The sequence below is a fragment of the Hetaerina americana genome, unplaced genomic scaffold (genome assembly GCF_022747635.1).
Source record: "Hetaerina americana unplaced genomic scaffold, ioHetAmer1.1.p SCAF_79, whole genome shotgun sequence".
NCBI lineage: Eukaryota > Metazoa > Arthropoda > Insecta > Odonata > Calopterygidae > Hetaerina > Hetaerina americana.
The window spans coordinates 1,044,909-1,067,500 of record NW_027287416.1 but is presented as its reverse complement, the minus strand read 5'-3'; the positions used below and the strand labels follow the sequence as shown (position 1 = coordinate 1,067,500).

At 36.6% G+C, this 22,592-nt stretch overlaps 1 protein-coding gene across 2 annotated transcripts in view; it reads right to left on the bottom strand.

Annotated features, from left to right (window-relative positions):
* The window catches only part of Wdr81 (WD repeat domain 81), a 33,887-nt gene extending 11,693 nt beyond the window's left edge, over positions 1-22,194 (bottom strand). Inside the window, exons 1-16 of one of the 2 annotated variants that reach the window (XM_071596234.1) lie at positions 22,149-22,194; positions 21,736-21,922; positions 21,531-21,657; positions 21,252-21,408; positions 21,011-21,167; positions 18,544-19,417; positions 18,100-18,300; positions 17,263-17,408; positions 16,783-16,967; positions 13,481-14,798; positions 11,321-11,502; positions 8,280-8,855; positions 7,069-7,244; positions 6,324-6,661; positions 5,130-5,325; positions 3,214-3,388 (exon numbers count right to left, since the gene is read on the bottom strand). In XM_071596234.1, coding sequence (XP_071452335.1) covers positions 3,214-3,388; positions 5,130-5,325; positions 6,324-6,661; positions 7,069-7,244; positions 8,280-8,855; positions 11,321-11,502; positions 13,481-14,798; positions 16,783-16,967; positions 17,263-17,408; positions 18,100-18,300; positions 18,544-19,417; positions 21,011-21,167; positions 21,252-21,408; positions 21,531-21,657; positions 21,736-21,875 — 4,948 coding nt within the window. In that variant the 5' untranslated portion in view covers positions 21,876-21,922; positions 22,149-22,194. Of the gene's footprint in view, positions 1-3,213; positions 3,389-5,129; positions 5,326-6,323; positions 6,662-7,068; positions 7,245-8,279; positions 8,856-11,320; positions 11,503-13,480; positions 14,799-16,782; positions 16,968-17,262; positions 17,409-18,099; positions 18,301-18,543; positions 19,418-21,010; positions 21,168-21,251; positions 21,409-21,530; positions 21,658-21,735; positions 22,018-22,148 lie in introns of those variants that run through there. The other variant, XM_071596235.1, reaches the window with a different exon arrangement.
* Positions 22,195-22,592: the final 398 nt, after the last annotated feature.

The following is a 22,592-nucleotide window of genomic DNA, read 5'->3' as shown; positions in this document are numbered from 1 at the left end:
CTACTCATCCACAAATCCACAAAAGCATATAATCCAGATAAAGGCCATATTCCTTCTTTAACCTATCCACATCCAGTTTATTCAACCGCTTCAAATGACAAAGGGCTCGTCAACACTTTCCTCTTCTCTTCTTCCCCACACTCATTCACACAAATAACTGTCATGGACACAACCACATCTATTCCCCCTTTATATACCTATACTTTCTCACCACATCCCATCAACCCCTTTACCTGCCATTCATAATGACAGTCAGTGCTTTTTGCCTACTTCAGATGGAAATTCTATTAGAATAGCCTAATAAATTTTATTCTTGCCCAATTCTGACCCCCAATTTTTTCCCATATTACCTTTGTTCAATTCACCTCTTCCCAATTATCTTTAGCTTTCATAAACAAATGAGTTTCATCATTGCAATTGGCCATCATAGCCACTATCCAAAAATTTTAAACATAGAACAAGTTAACCTTTCCTACTAAATGGCTGCAACACTCACAATAAAGAAACACCCTCTAAGATTTACATTCTAAACTTCTTACCCACATCCTCCCTCTTGCTTTCCTTCAGGCTTAACTCTCTTTTGGCACTATGCAATTTTAATCACAACACAATTCAAAGCAAGAGTGGTCCTAGACCAAATTCATAGGAATTTGAGTGCCTTTTGGTGTGTATAAATTGAAAAACATCTACAATGAAATTTGAACCGATGATCTTGTGACAGTTCATTCTGGATTTAGGTACAGATGCAATAAACGTAAAACAACAATTTGGAGACACTATTACTGAACAAGAATGACTCAACTTTCTACTAGATACAGGAGCCAACAACAAATATATATAATTTACATTTGCTAACACGTAGAACTAATTCAAAATCTGTCTGGTTTATTCATGATGGGTATATCTAGCCCAAATTTATTGGGTAAAAGCTTCTCACCTTTGGTGTATTTTTCACCAAACTTATAACAAGCTATACAACTGTCCATAAATTGATTCCATATTCCAGAACTCAAAGCAAATTTATCTGTTATGGGAAGCTTAGATGCCCTTCAATCATCAAAACAAGGATATTTCATGAAAGAGAAAAATTTGTTTTGTGACATTGTCAGAGAGGAAAACAATGGCCCTCAATACAGGGGATCCTTGCATAATGAGCAAAAATATGTTTTTAATGGCCCACTTTACGAACGAAATTTTGCATGATGAGTGACAAGGAGATGGGAGTTTCTAAAATTATTGAGTGCCTGCTGCTTTGGCTAACATCTTAAGAGTTGTTAGTGATTATAAATGTTTCTAAAATTATGTTCAGACATATTATTGGTGAATTTTTAGTGCATATTTTAATAATATTTTTTGCATAGTTTTAAAAACGTCTCCAAAGAAAAAGCTGCAAGCAGACAACCATAGGAGAATAAACACAACCATGCTAATTAAAAGTATAACGACTGAAAAGCAAAAAGGCATGAGCATGTCTGATCCAGCAAGCACACACAATTGTTCAACAACCACGATTTGCACCATCCTAAAGAACAAGGACACAATTAAGGAGATAGATGCCTCAAAGGAAGTGACAAGAATATCTATGCAAAGGTTATCTATTCTCAATGACGTTGAAAGATTGCTTTTCAAATGGATACACAAAAAGCATGGGGATCGGGATGGTGGGTTGGCTAACGTACAGGCTTCCCACCGTGATGGCCCGGGTTTGAATCCTGCAGGTGGCAAATTTTTTTCAGTGGGATCCTGATCCCTACTTGAGGTGCTTTGTGGAGAGCACTTTGAGTGAGTACGATGTCTGTCCGATGGGACATTAAACTGCGGACCCTTTGGTCTTTCAACAAGAGTAGGGTAATGCCGATGCCTGTTTCCTCTCCACCCTTCCTTTCCCATCCATCTCTAATGGCACAAATGACCTTACCTATAAGTCACCTCCCCGAGCAATACTACTATGAAAAGCAATTGCAAGACAATGCTCTTACGGAGAATATCATTTGTGAGAACGCAAAAGTGGCATTTACTGACCTGCCTAAGAATACACCAGGGTCATCAATGACTGAGGAAGTATTTTAGGGAAGCCGTGGATGATTTGAGAAGTTTAAGGGAAGATCCGACATCCATGGCATTGGGAGGCATGGTGAAGTAGTGAACACCAACTCAAAGATGGCACAGAGCATTATCAGTTACTTCAAGAAGCTAGTAGATTTTGAGCATTACTAGGTTTTTAATTGTGATTATACGGGTCTCATTTATTGAAGTTTTTCCTGGACAACATTTTGAAGCCTCAGCAAAAACAAAAGTCACAGGACAGCTTTCTAGGAAAAAATAGTTAGTAATATATCATAAATAATAAGCTAATTACTTTGATTCTTTTTTGTTTTCTTGAAATATGAAACCATGAAAATTGAATTCACATTTCAGGTTGCTTCATTCCACAATAGAAGTAGAGATAAAGATGACTCATGATGATTCTGAAGTAAGACCATAATGCTGAGCCATGTCTAATAGCTACGGAGGTCGGGGGCATTCAGCAAGTAGTGAAAGCATAACTGATCATGCAGAGATTAAAAAAGGGACAAGAGTGATGCAAAAGAGCCTGTATTCCTGTATCCTTTGGAATAAACTTACACCTTACAATATATTTGGCCAAAGTTTTTTATCTAAATTCCTGAGGCAATAATGAAAAACTCTATGCATTGCCCATGTAACATCATCACATAATAATAATAGTAATAAAATACAAAACTGCATGGAATAATACAAGGAAAAGGTGTAAACATCGTACAATCAGGTAACTACTAACCAACATAGCTGAAATCAACTCCACTGAAAGAGAACTATGTAATGATAAGCTGATATTTCATAAAACAGGTTCAAATGACTGCTCGGGTACTTCTCAGTATAACTGTAATTATTTACTAAACTAATTAACCTTGAAAAACTGTTTAACATGTGGATGTTACACAAAAATATATTAATAACCATGCAATATAAACTATTTGTTCTGATTAAAAATGAAGGAGATACCATTTGAAATTCAGTATGGTCCAAATACTCTGGTGCTTTAAGTGGTAAAATAAAGGTCTTCCTTTGACGCAAACGCCATCATCTTAAATTAATTCATTTCTAATTTACCATGAGTTTTCAAATGGGCTAAAAAAACTCTGCATTCACATTAATTTAAAAATTATTTCTTTGGAAAACATTATATTTTACCTCCTTCAGGCTGGAAATGGTGCATTTCTTGTTCGTAAGTAAAACATAAATCTCGAATGAGCTGCTCATTTTGCAAAGCCTGTTCCATAACATTCTCTCCAAGGAAACGAAAGAATGGAATGTACGCCAAGTGGGCAAATTCTTCAGAGAATACACATTTGAGCTCTTCAAGGGCCTTAAAAGTAAGCAAGAGGACCAATTATCAATGAGAATCACTTTCATGGTTACTTTACAGGTGTCAAAATTTTCAATTAAACAACATCGCCAAAACAGAACATATTAGTCTGATGTGTCCATGCCTAATTCAGGAAATACCCTGAAATAATAGGTGAAAGAATATTCTCTTTCATGTTAATTTAATTATTTATCTTTGTCAGTCATTTGTGGACTTAATGAAAACAAAATACAAAGATAAATGAGTAAGTACAAAACCTACAACATATAAAGAGTTCAGACTCACCACCACTAAGTGGTTGTGATTCTGAACTCTTTTATAAAAACTACAATCTTACATTCCCTATTTTTACTTTAGACATTCCTGGCTATAAAATATTTCCTCTAAATATGATAGAGTTCTATTTCTTCAGTATTCATCCCGTTTTCATGTGCGACTCTTTATAATACAAGGTCTGTCAAAAATTTCCTGAACTTTTCCACTGCAAAAAAAATTCTTCACTAACAAATTATTTGTCAGGATCTCCTTCAAAGTAGTCTCCTTCCCAGCTTATAACACTGTTCCAAACTGTTTCTACTTTTTGAAACAGTCCTCCAATGCTTCTTCCAGAATGCTAATGAGCTTCTCTGTGGAATTTTTCCCCTCTTTGGAATGGTAGCATCTTTTTCCTTTGAGCAGGGTTTATAGTTTGGGGGACATGAGAAAGTCACATGGGGCCAGATTTAGTGATTAGGGTGGGTGGGGAAGCACATCAGTCTTGTTTTTGACTAAAAACTTACAAGTTCTGAGAGACAAATGAGCCAGCTCATTGCCACATTGAAAAAATCACTTCTTGCTACTCCAAAGTTTGGGCCATTTTTGCCTGATTCTTTCTCTTAGGTGTTTCATAACCCTCAGGTAGTACTCAGTGTTGACTTTCTGGCCTTTATGTGGGTATTCGTGATGCACAACCCCCTTTGCAGTGAAAAAAACAATCAAGTCAATGTTTTACTAATCCATTGTGAAGATTGCACTTTTGTTTCAATGTCATATCCATAAACCCATAACTTATATCAGTTACGACCCTGGACAAGGTTTCATTCTCTTCAGCTTGAACAAACAGTTCCTAACAGACTTGAACTCGATTGGTTTCTTGTCTGCTGTCATCAGGTGAGGCACGAATTTCGCTGCAACTTGATACATCCTCAATTTTTCAATCAGGATTTCACAGCATGAACCAATCAAGATGTCACAGTCTTCTGCAGGTTCACTAACAGTCAAATGTCGATTTGCACAAATGAGATCATAGCCTTTCTCAATGTGGGGGCTATCATCGATGTTAACTGTCTTCTGGAATGCTCTTCGTCTTTCACTGCATGCCACCCCTTTTTGAACCACGTAAACCACTCTTAACAGAACAGCACTTCTCCTTCAAAGAGCTCGTTTCCATGGATCCGTATTTTTGCCTTACTCCATGAACACCCCTTCACATATACAGCCATAACTAATCAACAAAACAAGATAACAACAAAGTGGTTAATTGGGAAGTTTACATGGACAAAACGCCTCCCAGGGGATTCAAAAAATAACCAACTGGAGGCGCGCTATTCAAAAAGTTTGGGAATCTCTTGAACAGACCTCGTATAAATGTTTAAATGATGAAGCATCAAAAGAAAACATTAAAATCAACTTGCTCGAGTAAAAAAAAAAGCATTATTTCAGAAAATAATTCAATTTCACTCTTGCTGATAAAAAAAACAACCTGGCATCTCAATTCTGAGATTGGTTTGAAGGCTGAAGTGCCATCAGGGGTTGCTCCAAGAGGCGGTGGTGATGCTGAATCTGTGGAATCATTTTCTGCTTTATTACGAATATGTGATATGTGTGCACCACGAACTGCCCATTCAGCTGTAGTGCCATCACGACATATTTCCAAAAAGCTGTTGTCTTCTAATGACCTGTAGAAAAATACAATAACTTAAGGTAAGCTCCTCATTTACAAGGAAGGGGAAACCCTCTTATAAAAGGGGAAATGAAGCAGAGTTACGTCAGTAGTAATATATGCCAGTCAAATTTTCAAATTAAATCTTACTGTGTGAAGTTTTATGTAAAAATTAATCTCTACACATCTTTACAATGAATCATGAGTACATCGAGGTGTGAGCAACAGTAAAAAGAAAATTTTTCATATATAATACCACAAATACAATGGTATATTTAATTTGTAAGCAAAGTTCTTTCACTCTCAAAGCATGATTCTAAATGGAGTCTCAAGACAAAATGAGGAAGCAGTTGGTTCAAAAAGTAAAAAAAATAAAACCCATAGCAATGGAAAGCACATAAAACACAGCAAAGAACTGTAGGGTTCTTTGACTTCATGAATAATGATTGTAATCTCTTAAGGGTTGGTATTTTCGGCAGGATTAATGAAGACAAAATTACAGCAGCAGATTGTAGACCGATAAACATAAATTTGAAGTTTTTATTGCAATGACTTTGTGGAAATCCATCTCTATCATAAAAAAACATAATGCAAAATCAAAGATTATCCAAATTCCAGGAGGATTAATTTGAGATTTCACTGCTTTTTCAAATTTAATACGCACATGCTGGTTTTCTATTAATATATCTTTTGCATAAATGTGTCATAAGCATTGCATACACATAGCATACACCCAGATGCTTTCCCAGGGTAACGCTATTATGTTGATCCATTGTCCTGGGGGGACAAGCTTCTCAGCATTCCAATGGGGTTCTTTAGGTCACCAGATTTGAACACGTCATCAGTAACCATGCATCAACACACCAATAACCTCAAAATGAAGTAACATTCTTTTTGCCCATTTTTTCAATAATTTCCAAATGCATTAACTAATATTAACAGTTACATACTCATGAGAGAATTTCAAAAGCTGAAAATTTGCACGACTTTTGGAAGACACAAAAATATACTCACAATGATGGACTGTCCTTGAGTGACTCAAATCTTGCTCCCAAAGAACTAGGTGTGCCATCAGAAAGAGTTCCCACAGAGGTGCCCTCGAAACCACACGGCTTTCCACCTCTATCTCTGCTGAATCCATGCGCTTTGTCAAATGCAAGAAAAAATCTGCGCAATGCGGAAGAGAGATGTCTTCGGGCCATTTCAATTCCAACTCGCAGAGACAAGAGATGTAAGGCATCAAGCACCTTGGCTGTGAGAGCTGCCCTGGCAAGGGCACCAGAGGGAAATGGTGCCCGCCCAGAGGAAACAAGCCGAATACATGGAAGCAGGACCTGGGCAAGAATGTTATCCTGGTGGGAAAATTAGAGCAATTAATAAAGAGAACTTTCAACCTAAACAACCCTGGAGCAAAATTCTATGAAACTTAACCGATTAAATATCAGATTGTTAAAGTATGAAATGAGTCAGAAGACTTCATCTAGTTGAATTCATTGAGTCCAACTGACTTCAAAATTTGAGTAATGGACCAGAGGAAATTCTAGTGATATACATATCACTTTTAACAAATCTCAATAGCTGCATATGAAAATTTCCATTGTGATATTCTACATGGCATCAAACGCAAATTCATGAATGCAAAATTACAGTCACACAATTCATTAATCAGTGCACACCAGTTCTTTAGTTCTCATTTTATGAGTCATAATTATCATGCAGGAAGATATTGAGTTGGTCAAAAGTCAAGTTCATGACCCACCTGGAGTTGATCCATTAATGTTGCATCAGATAGAAACGGCACAATATGTATGAGAAGTGCAAGACAGCCCACAAGACCGGCTTCTAAGGTTGGAGTTAATCTGCGTCGACAGAGAGCTGCTAACTCCCACATGTGCGGAAGATACTGTAGGAGTATCAACTGCTCTCCATACAAGGCTAGAATTAAAAATTGTTGCATATAAAAACTTATCAAAACATTTAAGTTAAACATAGTTAGATCAATTGCCCCCTATTTTTTCAATTTTCACACAATCTAACACTCTATGGTCATCATATAGGAAATACAAGTTCCTATTTACTAGTTTCTACCATCTGACAATTTTAAACCACACAAAATTCTGTTGCACTACATTCACACCAACAGCAAAGTTTCCCCCAAAAGAGTTTACTTAGTCAAAAAGAGCACATGATTAATAAAAATAAAGTTTTTCTTTCCTACACATTTATTAGTATATTGCACTATAGGTTTTGCTGCATTTCAGCATATTCATGTTTAATGCAGTCGGTGGAATGCACTATTTATACAGTCCTTGAGAGGCAGAGGGAGAGAGGAAAGGTGGAAAAGGAGGGTGGATGGTGAAGGGGGGATGTTCCGTCATAGCGGCAAAGTATGTGCCTAGAAATGGGGTCAGAGTGGAGCATGGGAAATGGAAGAGGTGGGTAGACAGAAGGAGTGTTTTTAGAGGACAAATGAGAAGGTAAACCATAAGGTAAGGGGAGAAGAAACAGAAACATTCGTTTGGAGGATGCTTGGGGGCCATCCAGTTGATTGATTCTCAAAAACAAAAGTTATCACAGAGCTCAATACTTTTGTCTCTTCAGAAGTCAAGATCAGATGGCAGGAGTTAATGCATTGGAACATGATTGAGGAAAGAAGGTACTCAGTCTATCCTTTTGTCCACTACCACCGTATATAAAACTCTAGCCATTATTAGTACAGAGAACATAAGCAAATGATGCCTACAAAAATATTATGAGACCATTGGAGAGAAAACCTAATGATGTTCAACCAGTGAAAGAGTGAACTATTTACCAGAACTATAAAGGTATGTAGAAACATACAAAACTTAAGCAAAAGTAAATTGAAATTTCCACAGCCATTAAAGCATTAAAAATTAGTTTAAAACCAAGCCTGTATAGCCCATCAAAAATCTATTTTATATTCTTATCTGTACCAAAGTTAGGAATTACCTGCAACTGAGGATAAACATTCCAGGACTTTGGAGGCATTGTTATCACCAAGTAACTTCCGACCAGATATACAACAAGGATGACGGGCTTGGATTCCTTTCTTTCCACTTTCACCAGTTACTGGTGTAAGGTTTTCTTCCCCAAGGAAGCAAAGCGTGAGCATCCTCAGCAGATTACGCGATAAATGCCGAGCAGACAAAACAGGCCCAAGCCTGTGAGCAAGCCATGACACTGTCTCAGCACTTACACCCGAAACCTCACTGCTATCCCCTTGCTGACTAGAAAGCCATTTTGAATAGCTCATTGTATGACTTTGGGGTGCAATACTCATATTTTGTTCCTCATTCGCAGCTGACTCAGCCTCATCCTCCACTGCCTCTCTTCCTTCATCCTCCTCTTCCACATCTTCACGTCCAAGGGAGTCATTGAGGGACAAACGATCAGCACTCAATGCATCTGAGTGAAGCTCCAGTTGATCCATAAGATGATCCATTAGAGGACCCTCCCTGCTAACTTCTGTTGTGGCTTCTGGTTCTTCTTCTTCAGTTTCTGGGCCCACCTCAAACACAAATACCTCTGCAAAAAAGTGAATAATTTATTAGTCAGGTAATTTGTCATCAAGTTTCATTTCATCTCAAAGTGGGATATCTGGTTATAAAAATATCATTATTCTCAATCAGATATTGACAGAGATATGATATGGCAATCTCCTTTGCCTCTGACAAAAATTTTACACTAAATACAATGAAAGATATATTTATGACCGTTCACATACACGACATACAGGTAACTGCCATCTGGGAACAGCAAAGATGAAAACACTCATGTAATGAAGTGAAATAAATCAAAATAAATATATTGGCACTTGGAGGCAAAGCAATAGGTCAACCCTTGAAGACCAATAGGCAGTTGCCAAACTTCTCCAAAAAAAAGAAATATTCTAGGAACTTTAGAGAGGCACAGTACATTAGATCCATAACAAACTGAGGAATTAAATTATCTCAAAATAGTGGTCTAGTTAATCTCAAATTGTACTCTGGGTTTTCGCTACATATCTTGGTTTTCTCCGACAACAGTTTCACTGACATTCCAGAAAGTGTCTTCATGTCAAAAATATGGGACTTGGATTTTGGCCATAATAAACTAGGCAACCTAGTTCCTACTCTCTGAATGGTCTTTTCTTAAATTCTTTTCCATGCACTGTGAAGGTGGTATCCATTAGACCTCCTATGAATTTCTTCAGGGATTTGATTATTTTGATAGCTTCCCATAATAATCATAATATTAGTTCTGCTTAGCTATTATTTTTTTCTTCTTTAAACTCACTACCATTTCTGGATTCCTTTCGTGAATTCTCAGAGTTAGCTCTGAGCTGGACCTGCTCTTTCTTTGTTGGTTTTAAGAGTTCTACTAAGCAGACTTTCACTGACCAGCATATCTCACCAATATATGATTTCGCATATGAGCATGATATTGTGTGCAATCCTTCATGCAGGTTTTGAAAGATACTTGTCCTTGGGGGAAAGCAGAGAGTAGTGCATCTGCTATCCTCGTCGTAAAAGTTTTGTATAAAAAGTATCGGGAAAAGTTTAAGAGCAAATAGGCATATTTCAGATATTGTAACAATGCCTCAAAATTCTTCAAAGTACATCCCTTGTGTGTTGACACATTCTTCAGTGCCTTTCCGTGACTAGATGACTCCCTGGAAGGCAGATTCCAGAAGGTATGCATGGATTCCAGGAATGGTATGCATCCAGGCTTCTTTGATGCCACTTAGTGGTGTCCTACAAGGGAGGGTTTCATTTTTTGTAATAGGAAATAGCCTGCTGGTGCCAAGTCAGTAGTGTAAGAAAGTTGAGAAATCATTGCGAAGCAATACAGGTCTTCCCAAGCAGACACTTGACTCTACTTTTGGTCATCCGTCAAGACTTTCAGGACAAGTTTAGCACTGATCTTTCACATTGTCAAATGTTCAGTGATAATGGTGTGCACCGTCATCTTATCAACACCAATACAACCTCCAATCATGCGAACACTTAATCCACAGTCTGAATTCAGTACTTCACACACGTTGCACATTGTCATAGGTTCTTGACATCTATTCCAGTCATCTTGGTATCTATTCTAATAATTCTCCTGAATATTTGTTGACTCCAGTGTAACTTTATGGAATTTGCATAACACATTGAAATGAAATTATTGACATTATAATTCCACACACTTTATTTAAAAACATGACCCAGGTTTCAACGTTGAACATCATCATCTTTATTTTAAACCTAATTGATAGATATTTCTGGCAAATCTTCCATCATTTTTGCTTATGTCACTGTTATCACTAAAGTCAGTCCTGCCATAGTTTTAGAGATTTTACAGGTTTTATAGGTGCAATGGCTTATATTAAACACAAGCTCTTCTCAAAACTGAACATCATTTGCATTGAGCACTCCCAATTCACCAACAATAGTCCCAATTAAAAAGAATTTGGCAGCTTTCCTAATTTTTTTCAGCCATGGTTATAATAAATTGAATAATTCCAAACTTTTTCCTAATTTCAACTGAGCGGCTAATATGTATGAAGAGTGAATAAGAACATAACCCCCAAGTAAGCCATCAATGTACCAAACAAACATCATCACTTTCTATAAACATCTATGAAGTAAACAAATCCAAAGCCATTGCAGCTAAAAAATATCATAACTATGAGATTAATAACACTGCACATTTATGGAGTGTTATGTTTCTTATAGCCGACATTGTATTTTTCTTCAACAAACTTTGTAGCCAATTCCCTCTTTTATCCCAAAATTAACTGTTTTAAATGATTATGAATGCTAATTTTATTCTCATAACTTCTTGTCACTAAATGTGCATTTAAAATTTGCTGTTATTCTTGCATAAGAAGAAGCAATAAATCTCTTACATATTACTTTTACTCATAATTAAGGCAATTAGATTTTAACTAGCAGTTGCGTATTGCTCAGCTTCATTAATCTGAAAAATTTAAATACCTTATTAAATTACTTATCACTGTTAATTACCTGGCTCCACTTCAGCATCAGTTGCTCCCTCTTCATCCACTGCAGTTCTATCTTCCTTTTCATCTAGTTCATCCTTGGTACCCGATTTCTGTGAAGCATTACGCTCCGAGTCTACAGAGGAGTCTTCATCTAATGGGGAGAGTATGGTCTTTCCATCAGCAGGAAACTCAATTTCCGATGATCTGCTAACAGAAGGAAAATAATCTTAAAATGTTCTTGCACTGAAGAACAAATGTTATCAAATCCATTGAGTGAGTAATGCTAAAGGCTCTAATTGGCAAAGTTAAATTATGGGAAATAAATGAAAATCTACGGTATCGTGCACACATCACAGTACTGATAAATCCTTATGCAAATAATTCCAGCAACAGATAGGTTTAAAATCAAAGGAAAAAAAAACTCCTTCTTAGCAAAAATATCTCTGGGGAAAAATACCTAATTTCAATAATATATACCTCGCAAGAAAACTATTTCTGCTTGTAACTAGGATCACTTGTAACCTCAAAATGGTTAATCAGTATTCCATTGTCATCCATTAAGTTGGCCAGCATTACAGCAAACATTTTTGGACAAAAGATGCTGACTATAATATATTGCAAACATAATTTCTACTCATAGTATATATAAATTCGTCCCATCCAAATAAAGTATGAATGCAATTTTGTAGAAAATAATTTCAGTTTTCAATGCAATGGTAATTGCGATTAATTACTTTCTGAAGTAAATGCATCATGAATAATTGCATCCGAGTTTTCACACCTAAATCACTTGGGACATAACTGCTTTTATGCATCAGTTCTATTCCTATTCTCTTGATGCCACAGTTTCAGTAAGCAACCAGTAAAAATAGTTATAACTTTGTATCAAAAAATATTTCATGAAGCAAAATACCCCTGTGGATAGGTAGAAAAATGGGGTAAGAGCTCCACTGCCTAACAGTATCATATCTAGAAAACCATTACAATGGGGGTCCCATTTTCACATATGAAAGTGGAAAATCAAGTTAAATTTGAAAAATAATCACACTTTGAAGACCGGAATACATCCTACACTAGATAATTTAATGTTCAGGGAAGCATGAATTCAAGAGTAGTGTTGGGCATAAAATAAATATTATTTCTAAGGAATTTAGTTAAAACCAAAAATATTCCCTGAATGTGGTAAGCAATCCTCCCTTTGAATCCACCCCTACTGCCATTGGAGTACACTCCATAAGTATGAAGTTCAAATGACAGCCAAAGCTAGGCCACATAACTACGGTAATTCAATTTACAAGAAATTTAATGCCATCCACCAATATCTGCTTGCATTAAAATAACTTGGGTTCCCCAAAATTTGAGTTACATTTTGCGGGAGAATGCCAATATAGCTTTTGTCTAAATTATCCCAAAATATATGGTGAAAATCAAGGCATTAATTTGTAAAACCAATTAAGTATGACCCATGTAGAATTATTTAATTGTTTCTCTATAAGAAGTCATTTACTTCTGATTAATAGTTATAACTCGAATGCAAAGAGAATACAGTCACTCACAGCTTAAGATACAACTTTCACGTGGGCAAAATATACTTCAGCACTACTTTCTTTAAGCAAGGCATATTGCCAAAGAAATGTAGCACTTTCTCGCTTCAATTGGCAGAATTTTTCCATCCGGAGGAAGATGAGAAAAACCTTCAACTTTCACAATTTATATATGACCATGGTTTAACATGGTGCAGCATCATCAGGTGAAAAATTTACAGGTTGTTTTACTCCTGAATAATACATATGTTCAGATAGTTTACCTCCTCTTCCCATAACGATATTTATTTAAAACCAGACTGAAGCTATCAGCTTTTCAAAATATGCTATTGACCTTTTTAAGGATAACAATTTGAAAGCAGTAAATATTTTTCCTGGAAAAAGAATGATAATTTTTTTAGGAAAATTAGGCAAACCAGTACCTTTAATGCACATGGATAAATTTCTCTATGTGTAGTGTCTTAATCAGCTGAGGATAATTAAATACTTCCATTCATTTTCCAGCTCCATAAAGTAAAAATATTTTTAGTTTAGTCAATCATCTACTTTTTTCTTAAACAATGAACTTTTCTGAATAATAATAAATATAACCAATCAAATGCAATGCTAAAAAAATTAAAGGGAAAACAATTTCTCACTTGGAAACTAATTCAGGCCGATGTGACTGCATTGATCCACTACTATAGCTTTCCTGTGTATCTCTCTTGATGATTCCAGATGGTCCATCTCTATATCCACCAACAGCTTCAACCAAAGAAGTAACAAAACGGTCCAAGAACACCCCTAATCCCAGCCACACAGAAAGTCTCAGAACAAAGCTCCTGTGGTAGAGCTTGCTGATCCTCCCAACAGCAGAGGCACCAGGGCCTTCCCTTTCAAATAGCCTAGCAATTGGTTCCAACAAATGTAAACCAGCTTTGCGAGGACCAAGAGCTTTAGCAACAGGTTCAAACAGATGCCAAGCAGCTCCCACTGCAGTTTGTGGATCTTCCAGGAGACGGCGAACATGGGGTAAAATCAAAGCAACTCCTTCTTCGCCCAAATCTGGGAGAAGTGGCACCAAGCCTCGAGCAAATTCTACCACCATACACTCAGACACTTTCTCGACTAACATCTGTCGTTCCTTCCTCAAATTATCATCTTCCTCCCCACATGAATCTGCATCCACAAACTCAAGTTCTTCCCTCATGGTCATGTACTCCCTCAACGTCCTCAAAAGGCTGTACAAGCGAGGGAAATATGTAGGAAAGGGGAACAAGGAGATGGAAGGCTGTAGCAGTTGGTGGGCAGATGGAGGAGGGAGTCCCATGGGCATTATTGTGGGGTAACGGAACGGGAGGTAAGGCAATGAGGAGGTAGATGATGTGCTCTCTTCAACTCTCAAGTCTGCACTGTTCTCACTATCGTCAGAGGATAACTGAAGGAGGAGGGAAGTAACATGCCGAACGCACGGAGGTAAGGCATGGTGCTCGGCAAGGAAGGCAGCACGGCATAAAGCAAGGCGCTTGGATATGGACACCAAGTGGGGGAGGGCATTGAAAGAGGGAGAGAGGAACAACTCCACCACAAGGCAACCCAAAACTTGCATCTCTCGTATTCGACGGGCAGCAGCAGCCTGCTTGAGGTTGATAGTTTCACTTGAACGTGAGGAAACACCAACAGGAACCGAGGTAGAAATCCCATAAGGTTTATGGAGTATTTTTGAGAGGAATCCATGCAAGGTTTCAACATCCAAGAGGGGCTGGGCAGGGTTATAATCCCGTGGTAATGAAATTGGCAAACTTCCAGCACCACTCTTTGTTCCTGTCTCCAGCTGCTGTTGTTGCTGCTGTTTCTCATCAACCAAGGATGACCTCGATCTGCTTAGCAACTTGGTGAATGCAAGAGAGCGGGATGATGTATCATCCTCATCAATGCTATGCTCCTCCTCTTCACATCTCTCTTGCTTTTCATTTTCTGTAATAAGTTCAACATATGGTATAGTACGGTTCATCAAAATAGCATAAAATAATGCATAAATATACACAATTTAATGGAAAGGATTTATCAATTTGATCACATCAAAACACAGGAAAGACAATTAAAAATAAGTGTTTCAACAGTTAATCAGCAAAAAAATTGCTGTAATCTTAATGAAAAAGAAATAAAGATATACCCTAAAGAATTAAAAGGCAATGAGGATTGTACTGAATACAAAATCAGGACACAAATATAAACACTAAAGGTTGTAGAAGATTTTATTTTTTCCAAAAGAATAACTAAAGTCATCCCTTTTATTCTATGTGAAATTATCATTGGAAAAATAATTACTCAAATATCAGGATCATTTTTTGCATCAAGTTATTTTCAAGCAGATTTTATTGAACCAAGTAACTAACCAAACGGCTATAAAATACTGATGGGAAGTTACTTAGTCCTTAAGCAGGGTTGTATAAGTCCTATCCAAAACAGAATCAGAATAAATTCATTTTGTAGCACGCAATGAACATAGATAGGGCAGTGCAATAATTTGTAATGTGAAGGACAGCTCCCTTGAGATATGAACAGTTACTAAGAAGAGCATACAAGCATGTGCATGGCAGCAGCAGGTTGTAACAGCAGTCCCCTAAGGTAAATGGAGTCCACTGGTGATGAGCCACATGCAGGCTTGAAATTTTATGTGAAAGCTGTTCTTCCTCAGTTGACTGCATTTTGGTGTATATTCTACTGTTTCAGGCTTCACTTCGTGGAAGTACTTCATAACCAAATTAAAAAGACTTTAAATTATAATAATAAAAATCTATGGAAAAGTACAGTCTTTTTAGTATGGATAAGAACTTTGGTGGTTTAAACCATTTAAGGATGGCCATATTTTGATCATCCAAGACACAAAAGCTCCTACTATTGCAGTGAATGAGATCATGATCAACATAGCTGCTGCCATTGTTCAAGAAGATGGCTGAATAACAGCATAAGATCTGGTGGACATATTACACATATCTTATGGAACTGTGGCGCATTATTCTGCACAACTTGAGCATGAAATATGCCTGTGCAGGTTGGGTGCCAAGATTTCTAATGCCTGAGCAGAAGATATTGTAAGTAGAGCTGTGTCAGAAGCTTCAGTATCTGATCACCACAGCATCCTGTAAGCAAGCAGTTGCACAGAGCTTTGAAGACCCTGATTGAACATACCTGGCGAAAATTTCCTGAGCTACAGTCACTTTCTAGGCATCTACATCATGATAGGGCTTGCCCTTACATTGCCAACAGTTTTACATCATACTTGGTATTAAAAGACAATGAATGCATGACTTTTTAAAAATTAACTTGCCTGAGACAAGAGCTTTGGGACCAGAATTCTAACTTCTCAATGAACATCCTGAAGATAATGTTAAAAAATGGGTTCCAGCACTGGCAGAGAGGACTAAATGTATACATCTCAATTTCGACTACATTGAAAAAGACAATATATGGACTCTGATTGGGAACTTTAACTATAAATAACTTATTTGGAGAGCAATGAACTGATTCTCATTATTCATTGGCTAACCCTAAAAAAGCAGCCGTAAATAGTAATCAAGCAATGAGTAACTTAGGTGATTTGCACCATTAGGGATAGGTGGGAAATACAGTAGAGCTATTGTATTCTGGCAATAGTGGAAGGGTGGAAGAAACCCATGATTGGCATTTGACTTCTCTTAATGAAAAGCAACAAGGAACCCACAGTTTAACATTCTATTCAATTGATGGTATACTCTATTTGAAATCCTCTCCACATAGGATACCTACTTACCCACAGTAAGTAGGGATCAGGATATTACTGAAAAATTCTTCCAACTTCAGGATGCAAACCCAGTCCCTCAGGCTGAGAAGTCAGTACCCTAGCCACCACACCTACCCAACCTCCACCCTCAACATTCACGATTTATTGCTTAATTGATCTAGGTAATCTACTCACTTCTTTTATCTTTTGGAGGATAGTAAACTTTTGGAGGTGTCTTCCCAAAGTATGGAGACATGAGTACACGATGGGGATGAGGATGGGTGAAAAGCTGTACCACACCGGCATTAGTTAAATTTGTATGACCATCCACAAGATGAAGGCAAACATTCTTTGCTCTTACAGCGGCAGTCCCTGAAAGCCTTGATTTTTTAAATAAAAGAAAAATTAAGTCATAACAAGAGGATAGATACAAAAGTGCACACCTAAAATGATCATGTTAAAAATTAAAACTGGTTTAATATTCCTTAAAGCCAAAGGTAAAGCTATATTTTAACCAAGCAATAATTTGTAATGACTTTCTTCATTATAAACTGGTAAATAGAACAGAAAGCAGTTTCCCATGGAAACAGAGGACCATTATGTTTCCTTTCAGATTATGTCATAAAACCAATTTAGTCACAATACGTGCACATTAGGAAAACCAGGAGAAATTACTTGTAACCAAAGGTAAGGTCTATCCAATGATGAAGTCTTTCTGAAACATGGGAACTTTCAAGTGCCTGGCGGTGTTTTTCAATGAAATGCTCAGGAGAAGTGGCCCATGGAGGAACTTCAAGGTCAGGCAAATCTTCATGTATCGACTAAAAAAGGAAAATCAGGCAATATTTGATTATTTTTTAAACAAGTAAACCACACCACTGAAAGAAAAGCTTATTTGAATACAAACTGAGACAAGTTCAATCCCATGAAATGACTTGTAAAAATTTCTGAATAAATACATATCACTTGTGTGCCTATAGAATTGATTTTATCCACCATATTTATTGAAAACACACATACATAGTTATTAGTTAAATGGTTTATGAAACTCTTTATAATGAGGGTCAATAAAAAATACCTCAAATATAGATTCCCCTCGTTCACATAAAGGTGCCATGAATTGTTAAATACACACTTTTATAACAAATTCAACTTTTTAGTCAATTTATATCAAACAATTAGTATTTCAGTTACATATGTATTTCTTTTGGTAGAATATTTGACTTCTCAGATACATTAAAAAAAGATACACTGGAGTGATTTTAATGTAAAACTTGATATATAAATTTATGGTATGTTTGACCCTAAAACTAAATATCTCTCAAATTAGACAATGTTTGTAAATGTAATGGTTTTAAATAAATTTTAATGCTTTCCAGGATACACAAAATTTTAAAAATGGCCTTGATTACAGGAATTCACTTCATTGCATAACTTTGTGAAATTTTGGGAAAAAAAGACTACCACTAATTTTGTCACTGCCTCAACAAGAAGTATAATAATTCAATTCACCTTGAAGGTTTGTGGGTCAGTAAAAAACTCAGGAATACATTCATCAGGAGTCCATTCATGCATCCGCTGAATAGATGACGGGTATTCTGCAGGAACCCATTTTGATCGAACATGTTTACATAAAATGGATTTAGGAGTCTGGCGGGCCATGTAAACGTAATATGTTATTTCAGACAAAACATCAGAAACATGATGTGGAACCTAAAATTTTAAGAATAACACATTAAAATAATTATAGTAACAATTTTTATGTTGCACATTAATCAATAAAGAAATCAGACACCATTTCAATAGAGTGAGAAAGAGTCTATTAGAGTTTTAAGTCATGAAAAAAGCTAAAATTCATCAACCAATATTTGTAGAGACCAAAACTGAATTGGTAATATAGCACAATCATAAGTTCGTTTTCGTCCACACCATTCCCAAACAAATTAATTTGCTCACCTGTAATAGTGGCCGACCAGGTGATTCTAAATGATGGGATAGAACTGCATCAAATGTGAGATCCAGCTGCCTATCACCTTTATTTAAACGAAATTTCGATTTAGACAAATCCCTCCAGCCACCATTTGGTGCTGAAAAATCCATAACCCAAGGTAACACTGGATGATAGCAAGGGCTATCATAGCGTCTTCCCACCAAATGGTTTAAGGCCATTAAATAATCAAAATTAGAAAGGCCTCCTCTAACCCACTGCTCCATCAACTGCTCCAAATTGGGTTCTGATGCATCATTATGGCATGAGATATACACGGTTTCGCCAGGCTGTGAATATTGTGGGGATGAAGTTGTGGAAGAACTGTCATAGAATGAAGCCACAGGTGTAAAAGTTGATTTCCCATGCTTGGATGGTGTACTCATGGTCCAGTTTGTCGTTTTAAGGTCAACATTTGCATTTGATGCCACTGTTTCAAATCCAACACTGTGAACATTGTCAAGCAAACAAGGTAACACTCTAATCCACAGGCCATCATCAGCCAAAAGGAGGTGGGCAAGGGTCAGATCCCCCAATGCAAGACCTCGATCATGGGTGTCCTGCATGAGCTGCAAAAGCTGATATATCACAAAAAGAGGTCGTGCAATGGATGCGGATCCAGGTGTGGAGAGAGAAAATGAGGCGGACGAGCAAGAGGCCATGGTGGGTAAAGTCCATGGAGGAGGAGGAGCAGCTCCCAGGGCAGCAGGGCTGAAATTTATGCAGTCCTGGACAGAGTATAGGCACTGCTCTGTTGGCGAGTGAAAAATGTAGAAGTGATGGGGGCTGTCCAAGGTGCAAATGGCTGGCAAGACGTTGAGATGGGGCTCATGTTTTCTACTCCTGGAGTAAAATAAGATGGCATTAAAACAGTACATTACATCAAGTATACTCCCATTCAAATAGCACTCTAGAGCTATTAAAAACCTATTATTATTCTAAAAAAGATCAAGCAAGTACAGTGCACAAATAAGTTAGCTCTGCTGGTAAAATCTGGGTCATTAGTGCAACAAATAATTTATATTTACTCTATGATTGTAAGTCACAAAGTAAAATGCACTGTTTCTTGGAATTTCTGCATGCACTAACATTGGTCATTAATTGGCATAAAGTTCATAAACAGCACGATGGATAAATTTATTTATGATGACAAGAAATTGGTTTGTGATTTATAAATACTTTCCAACAACAAGCACACAAAATAAGCTCAAGTCTGAATTAAACTCCTAAAAATTCACTCCTCAATCTATGCAAGTTGTATAACAATGAAAGATCTGGTGCTTTCCCGGCGTATTAGTTGGGTGAATTCTTCTTGGGTCTTACCCGAGAAGAATTCACCCAACTTGTATAACAATCATCATCAGAACAAATCTGATCAGCCAATCTAATATTTATTAAAATTACATTTTATAAAATATTTTGGTACAATAGAGAAGATTAATCACCTCAGATTTTTTCCAGGTACTGAAATTTTAGGGGCACTCAAGAGTTCAATGTTGGTAATCACAATGAACAGACTCAGTTTTTTAGTAAAATATTTTCATAAGTCAAAGCAATGCTTATAAGGCCACTAAGAAAGTGCCAATACCTCTTATTTGGATCAAGAAAACAATGAATAAATGAATCTTTGAAAATAATGATAGCTGGAATTAGAATAATATATTGGTCGAATGAACACTAAATAATAATAATGCTAATGAAATGCATTTCAGTTTGGCATTCACAAGATTTTATCATCAAATGATACAAAAAATTAAACAGTGCCGCTTGAGGATCTTTCCAAATATCAAAGTGAGTGAGATACAACCCACAGCACACAATGAGAACCCTCAGCCTAGAGAGTGATTTCATGTCAAAATGGTTTCACTGTCATCGAAAACTAACTTTTATAAATAGATACTTTCCATTTCATTCCTTTTGGGGGTTCTACAATTTACAAAGGCATGACTTTAGGTCATGACTTAAGAAACTTAACTTGCTCTGAATAACTTACTTCCCTCCTCTTCCATACTTCTTTTGCCTCTACCACATTCATGATTGCTTCACTCAAAGTCTGACGTTCCTTTGACTCCTAGCAGTCCTTGTGTCAAGAAACTCTTCTTTCATGAATTTCTTGGGTGTTCCTAGTGCCCTGTTCCTCTCATACAATTTACTCATTCAAAAAGAAATATTGCCAGTGAAGTCTTAAATGGTCACGTGCTTCACAAACAATTCAATCAAGATCCACATTCCCTACCGCAAATATCCCACATTTTGACAGCTAATTAGACCTAATCTTCTGCCAACTTACTCCTTCCTAATCCACCCATCAAGTAGCAGTTCATTTTTTTCATTTGAATTTAATATAAATGAGGTCTAAAGTATGCATCCAGAATTGAAGGGAAAAATGCAAATAGGATAGCATGTGGGGAAGTTGATTATATTCAAAGGACTTACCTTGAAACATTATTCAAATTTTCATCTTCTGTAATTTGACCATGAACTTTGATTATGGGGCAACCAAATACTCTGTTGATCATATCCATTACCACCATATCAGAATCCACACAATGTATGGTTGAGGTTTCCTTCCCCTCAAGTGGAACAGCAGAACCTTTTTTAATAAAAAAGAAAGTCATAGTTTAAAAAACTAAGAGTTGGAATCCAACCGTTTTTGCTACTCGATATAAATGCTTACTCAAATATTTTTTGAAAGCTTCTTTCCATAGGTTTTTATGGTTAGTTTGTGAAACATAGTGCAGAAGTTGAGAGAATGTGAGTGGTGGTTCTGTTATTGAAGATGCAACACGGGCTCTTGGAAGTGGGATTACTCTTTCTTTTTTCTTGGTAATTACCTGGTTCAAACATAAAAATTGATAACAATTATTTTAAATATGCCACTTCTTCAGCAAAAGAGTTTAATTTACATTCAATTCAGAAATAGACCGAAGAAGTAAAAATGATGTCACAAACTTACTCTAATGTAAATGACTTGCCAATCTGCTCCAGGGGATTCCCCTTGCTTTAACCATGCTTCCACTTCATCGTCATAGAGACTTTCGTGACGCCGAAAAACAGGCAAATCTTTCTTTTTCAACAATAACCTTAGCAAATAAAAAAATGATGCGTCTTGACCTACACCGACAAAAACTATAAGCATCATGCTATGTTAATTCACTTACCTCAGCCAACTTTTATGAACAATAGACATAAACAAGTCATTGTGTAGGGATTTCTTAATGTACTTGAGAGGGATTCCCAATTCCTGGGATATTTGCTCGACGATATTCATTTTTGGCTCCGTTATCAAACCATCCCACATGTACACTCTTATATCACTATACCACTTACGAGATGATTACATTAAACCTGAACATTGAAAGTACATAAATGCATATTTTATGGACGAATTTTAAACGAAAAAACAACGAAATGTTGGTCTAGTAAACCTGTTCTTTGTCTCAACATAAATGTTCATCCGCGTTCAAAATCCAAGCTCAGGCTGTAGCAATCGGAAATGTATACAACAATACACTCTTGAGGTCATACGTCTATATTTAGAGTTATACAACGGATTTTACATCCACAAAAGTACCTTGGTAGGTAACCATTACATTTAAAAAGCTGCTCCGGTGTACTTGTTTTTATGGGATGTTTGACAGGTTACATAATGACAATCGAAATTGGGCAGACGAAAACATATGAGAAATTTATAGTAACGCACACAAACTTATAATAATTAAATGTTGTACTCAAACACGTTGTACATATGATTTTTAAATATAAAATAGTACTTGCAGTCATTAAGTTATATCAGGGGTACCCTTATTTCTAGGAAGGCAAAACTTGTTGCATTAATTTCTAACGTGTAAACCATTTCCCGCGCAAATTTTAGTTGAATTACTATATAAGCAAGGGGATCTGTTATTGGAAAAGGGTGTGTAAATGGCATTTGTTTATTTTGAATTATTCTGTTTAAATTTGATTTTACCACAAATGGTAGTAAATAAATTAGGGCCGCTAGTTTGGCGGTTAATTG